Source organism: Lagopus muta, chromosome 23, assembly GCF_023343835.1.
Source record: "Lagopus muta isolate bLagMut1 chromosome 23, bLagMut1 primary, whole genome shotgun sequence".
Taxonomy (NCBI): domain Eukaryota; kingdom Metazoa; phylum Chordata; class Aves; order Galliformes; family Phasianidae; genus Lagopus; species Lagopus muta.
In genome coordinates, this window is record NC_064455.1 from 4,631,311 (window position 1) to 4,636,578 (window position 5,268).

Sequence of the window (5,268 nt, forward strand, 5' to 3'; positions counted from 1 at the left end):
CTCCTGCTCTGCCCCAGCCAGGCGGCTGCCTCTGCTTCCAGGGCACCCTGACAAAGCCCTGATGGTTTATTCCTCCACCGTGCGTGTGCTTTTACACCTGGGTTCCTTCTGCCATAAATCAAACGGTAATTCTCCATCTGCTGAGATGCTGAGGTGTAGTTTGCTTGATTTTGTTTTCATAGCATTTACCCGAGGCTCTAAAAACAGGGAAGGTCTTTGCAGGCTGAACGACCCCCTTCCCTGCAAGAGAAGGAAGCAACCCTTGCACATCCATCCCTGCAGCAAAGAGTGTAAGCAAGCAAACACCACAAAGCCTTGTGCAGCTGTTACAGGGTGAATCTGGGACGATGGCACTATCGTGGATGTGAACAGAAGGGCCTTTCTGCACCCCCCACACATGTAGAAAGGGACAGATTGCTGCTGAATTTCATAGTTATCCTTGCTGTTATTGTTAAAAGCTCAAGCTCTTCCCGCTGCTGCTTTTTTTGCAGTCTTCTACCCGTTGTGCAAAACCACTTCAGTGACACGCAGGGCTTTAAGGTGACATCCTGAAGGGGTGCCAAAATTGGGAAGTGTGTTAGAGAAAGAGGAAACCTCTGAGGGCCTTGGGCAGAAATCCCAGTGTTGCATGTTTGGAAAAGGAACAGAAAACCTCTTTAATAGTCAAATGATCTGGTTTTAAAACAAAATGCTGACAGAAGATAAATGAGGTACATCTGGAAATGTTCTGAAGCAGCAATAGTTGTGTGTGTCGGGTTCTGGACAGAGAGGATCCTGCAGAGCTCTGCTGCATTGCTGACTTTATGAAGTTGGTCCCTTAAATGTTTCTTGTCCTCAGTGGCACCAAAAGGTGCATGAGGAATGCTGCAGGTGTCTGGCTTCATGTCCCACACCAGGGCACTGCTGAAAAACAGCTCTTTATTGCTTGGACAGACACTGTTCCAGAGCTGCCATCCCATAAAGGTTGGCCCACTCCTCCCCATGGTGTGACAGGATCACTTCCCTGCACGGCTCACTGGCTCTGGCCAGCTCAACCAGCACAGCCTGCAAAGCAGCAATGAGCTCAAAATCCACCGAGGCTGCAGTGACGCGTGTCAGTAACTCTGAGAGCTCCTCCAGCCACTGTGCCTGGAGCACAGCTTCTGGCAGCCAGGGGAAGAGAGGCACACAGCTGGCCAAGGCCTGCATCGCCAGGAACCAGAGCTCACGGATGTCATCCCAGGCACTCACGTAGGCAGGGGATACGGCCAGAGCCAAGCCGTGGCTACCAGGGTCTGCTTGGGCCGTGTGAGCCTGGGACAAGAAGCAAATGGTGGCTTTGAAAAACTCCTTTGCAGAGCCAGATTTCTGAAGAACTGAAAGAGAGAGGAAAGAAATGAGTTGATAAAATACTTGGCCAAAGGAGGGACCCTTTGGTGGGCTGGCCTGCAGCAGGGCTTTCAGGGAGAGCACAGAATACTGTGCTCCACGCTGCTTCCCAGCCATTCAGCCTGCATACTGCTTTCTCCTCTGGGATTCTGGTTTTGTCACACTTCCAATGACAAAAGCCCTATGTGAAACTGGGGCTGTTCCCCTTACATTCTGGGGTCTTCAGTCTGTGCAATGTGCAGCTCTGCCACCAGGAATGCTTCTTACCTGGTGAATTTGAAAGGATCCTTGCCATCATCAAGCCCAGAGTGGCAACGTTGGCTGCTAGAACCAGGTGATCCTTCTGAGGTAGAAGGAAGGGAAGAGACCTCAGCAACGTGTCCATCAAAGAAGAGAAAGTTTTCTCCTGCCTAGAGAGAAAGGAAACTGAGAAACTTCCTGAGCAGAGCCAGATACACTTGATAAAGGCAGCATTAACAAAAGCAATGAGATTGGCACTGAGAAAAGGGATATCGCTTTCAGTGCAAGTGTCTTAAAGGATCCTGGAAGCTCATCTCTCATTGCATCCTCTTCCTTCCAACTGACAGTTTTAAAACAAGCTTCTGTGGCTCTGTTACCTGATGAGGTCTGGTGCAGTCACAACCAGGTTAAGGAAGATCCCACATAAAGTCTGTAGACTCATCTCAGTGCTTGTCAGGGACCCAGGCTGAGAGCTCAGCACCCCCCACTGATGCAGGAAGTAATCACACAGTAGTGCTGGTGCCCCTTCTGAGATGAGGATGTCTCTGGGTCTGTCCTCTGCTGTTAAATGGCAAAATCCAGGTAGCAGAAGTCTGTAAGGTGGAAAAAAATTGAAAACAAAAGGTAGAGTAAAAGCTGGGGTCAAAGCCCTGGATTTACATCAAACTGAGGAAAAAAGAGCCACATAATTGATACTGCAGGGAGAAAGGAAAGGAGAAACTACTCTCAAAATCAGCTCAACCACAGTGGTGAGTTCCTTATGCCTGAAGGAAATGTGCTGAAATCTTACAGAAGAGCCCATGTGGGCTGATCTGCTCCTACAAAGGCTCTATTCTTTTCCTGCTTGCTATCACTAAAGCCTAGCAACTTGCACACAACTTGCAGAAGTTTTTCCCTGCCTCTCAGTCTGTGTGAGCAGCTGCCATCTCCAATTAGTCACACATGGAGGGCTTGGACAGCTGCATTGCACTGTGGCAGTTCCAGTCACCTCTTTCACACCAAAGGATCAACAAGAACTCGACCTAAATGCAGGATGCATTTCTCTGGACACGGAAAAAAAGAGTTATTTTGTGTTGAAATGCATCAGCTCTGTACTTAACATACCTCAGAGCATCCTGGGCTAAAATGGAGTTGTCACTGCTGACCAGCCCAGCTGCCTGGGAAAGATTCTCTGCTGCACCACCCTCCTTGAAAAGCTTCTTGGCATAATGAACAAGGAAAGGCAGGAGCTCACAGATCTCCTGCTTGAGGGAGGATGTCTCCTCTGCCATCCAAGCTCCAAGGATTCGAACAGAAGCAAATACAAAAGGATCCTGCAGCTCCTCCTCTTTAACCTGGGTACAGAAGAAAGCAGCTGATAGAAAAGGATGAAAAGCACAGTGGGCCAAGATGTGTATTTTGGTCTATGGAGCTTATGAACGTGAGCTGCTAGGGCAAGTCTGGACTTCTGTGGCTACAGTAGATGCTGATTCTCTTATTCTGAGGTAGGAAAAGGATGGAATACAAGAACAAGAATCACAGTAATCACTGAGTTATTCATTTGCTATCTTGTGATCTATCAGCTTGGATGCATCATGCTGTACCCGCATGTGGGTAAGAGGCCACTAGGACCCAATTGAAGCACTGTAGGAGCTGTTTAAAAGCCTCCCAGAGAAATCCACAGTGAACAGACACCAAATGTGTTCCTTGCTTAAAAGTTCTTTACCTGTCTCAGGTAAAATACTACAGCTCCAAATGCCTCCTCCATAATCCTCATGAGCTGCATTCTCTGTGCTTCATCTAGCAGGGATTCCTCTTCTTTCAGACACTCCTGGATCCCCATCTCAATAAGAACATAGCAGGCTGTTACCACTTCTTTTTTCCCCTCCACCTCCAAGGGATCAGGCTCCTCTAGGGTTAGGCGGACTTCCACACAAGCCAAGTTCACCAGCAAGGCCAGGAACTTGCTGCCAGTTCTCCCTGCTGGGATCCACTCTGACCCACAGGCCTGCATGAGGCTGGCAGCAAGCTTCAGAGCAGGGTCCCGCTGTGACTGGCTGAGTTTACTGCCCAGAATGCTGGCCAGCCCTTTGTAAAGCTGACAGATGCTCTCAGAGCCCTGTGAGAGTTCAGCAAGTGGTGGTGAGAGGGGGATGAAGCGAGGCAAAAGCTCACACAGCTCAAACTTGGTCACGTCTTCAGCCTTGACAAACTCCTCAGAGAGCTTGCTCAGCACAGCCAGGAGGTGCGGAGCATTTCTCTGCCAGCACTTCACCTCTGCTACAGCCAACAGCCCCGAGAGCAGCGTCAGGGCACGCTCAGAGCCATAACCACCATTCGTGTAAGCCTGGCACAGAGCAGAGACAGCTCCTTTGGTCACCATTTCCCTGGGCCCCCTGGGAGTGGCCAGAACAGCAGCCAGGCATTGGTAGGCATCATCCACCATGGACGTGCTGTCTGGGTTACAGGGGGAAAGCAGGACATCGCTGAAGGTTGGGATTTTGTTCAGGATCTGTGAGTGGCCGGCCAGCTCTGGATCAGTGCAGAAGCACGCCAGCAGGGTGAGGCCCAGCGCCCTGAATGTGTCCTCGGGGCAGCCTGGTGGTGCCTGCCTGGAGTTCAGCAGGCGGTTGGGGAACGTGAAGCCGATGGCATCAAAGATCTGGCGGCGGGTCTTTGAGTCCAGCTCTCCAGCTCTGACTGCTTTGGTCACCTGGTAAGCAAAGACAATCACAGAATGGCCCAGGTTGGAAGGGACCTCAAGGATCATGAAGTTCCAACCTCCCACCACATGCCAGGGCCACCAACCTCCACATTTAATACCAGCCCAGGCTGCCCAGGGCCCCATCCAACCTGGCCTTGAACACCTCCAGGGATGGACGGGGCATCACAGCCTCTCTGGGCAGCTGTTCCAGCACCTCACCACTCTCATAGCAAAGAACTTCCCCCTGACATCCAACCTCAATCTTCCCTGCCTCAACTTAAAACAATTTATCCTTGTCCTGCTGTTATCTCCCCTTTCAAAGAGTTGATTCCCCTCCTGTTTGCAGGCTCCATTTAGGCACTGAAAGGCTGCAATCAGGTCACCCCGCAGCCTTCATTTCTCCAGGCTGAACGAGCCCAGCTCCCTCAGCCTGTCCTCATAGGAGAGGTGCTCCAGCCCCCTGATCATCTTCGTTGCCCTCAATAACGTGGCTCTCAATCTCACAATGAATAGCAAGAAGCTCGCTACAGCTTTAGGCGCTCCCGGGACCGACGAGCGGCGGCCCAGGCCCGGCGGTGACGCAGCCTTACCAGCAGCAGGGCTGCCAGCTGCTCGCTGTCGTTCCTGGCGTCCTTCAGCACCTCCAGGCACTTCTTCAGCGTGGCGGCTCCGGGTCCCGAGGCCATGGCGACCGGCGCGGCTCCGCACGCGGTTAGGCGGCTGTTTTCTGCATAGCAAACGGCACCCGGCCGCTACGGCGCGCCGCGGCACGCACGTGATCCACGCGGACATCGCCACCGCGGCCCCTCAGCCAATCGGAGCGCTCGCAGCGCGGCGCCAACCAATCAGCCGCCTCCTTGTTGCGTAGTCCCCGAAGCCGCGCCCTATGGGCAAATCCCCCGCGGCTGCTCGGCCGATCCCTCCCGGGGCTGCGGGAGGAGCGGCGGCTCGAGGTTCCTCCCCGCGCCGAGCCGGGC

The 5,268-nt window shown here is 52.5% G+C and overlaps 1 protein-coding gene across 1 annotated transcript; it reads right to left on the reverse strand.

The window, feature by feature from the left end:
* Positions 1-631: 631 nt before the first annotated feature.
* NCDN (neurochondrin) lies at positions 632-5,127 on the reverse strand. Its single transcript, XM_048968762.1, has 6 exons — positions 4,882-5,127; positions 3,314-4,300; positions 2,713-2,942; positions 1,986-2,201; positions 1,636-1,778; positions 632-1,355 (listed from the first exon to the last, which is right to left on the reverse strand). Exons 1-6 carry the CDS (start codon positions 4,975-4,977, stop codon positions 919-921), a joined length of 2,109 nt encoding a protein of 702 aa, XP_048824719.1. The 5' UTR covers positions 4,978-5,127; the 3' UTR covers positions 632-918.
* Between the last annotated feature and the right edge of the window lie 141 nt (positions 5,128-5,268).

Bases quoted from the DNA above. Each gene is read 5' to 3' on its own strand.
- NCDN (XM_048968762.1), bottom strand. From the start codon at position 4,977: ATGGCCTCGGGACCCGGAGCCGCCACGCTGAAGAAGTGCCTGGAGGTG. The intron at 2,943-3,313 runs GTAAAGAACTTT...TTCTGTACCCAG, and splicing joins TAGTATTTTACCTGAGACAG to GTTAAAGAGGAGGAGCTGCA. The intron at 1,779-1,985 runs GTAACAGAGCCA...CTTTCTCTCTAG, and splicing joins ACTGCACCAGACCTCATCAG to GCAGGAGAAAACTTTCTCTT.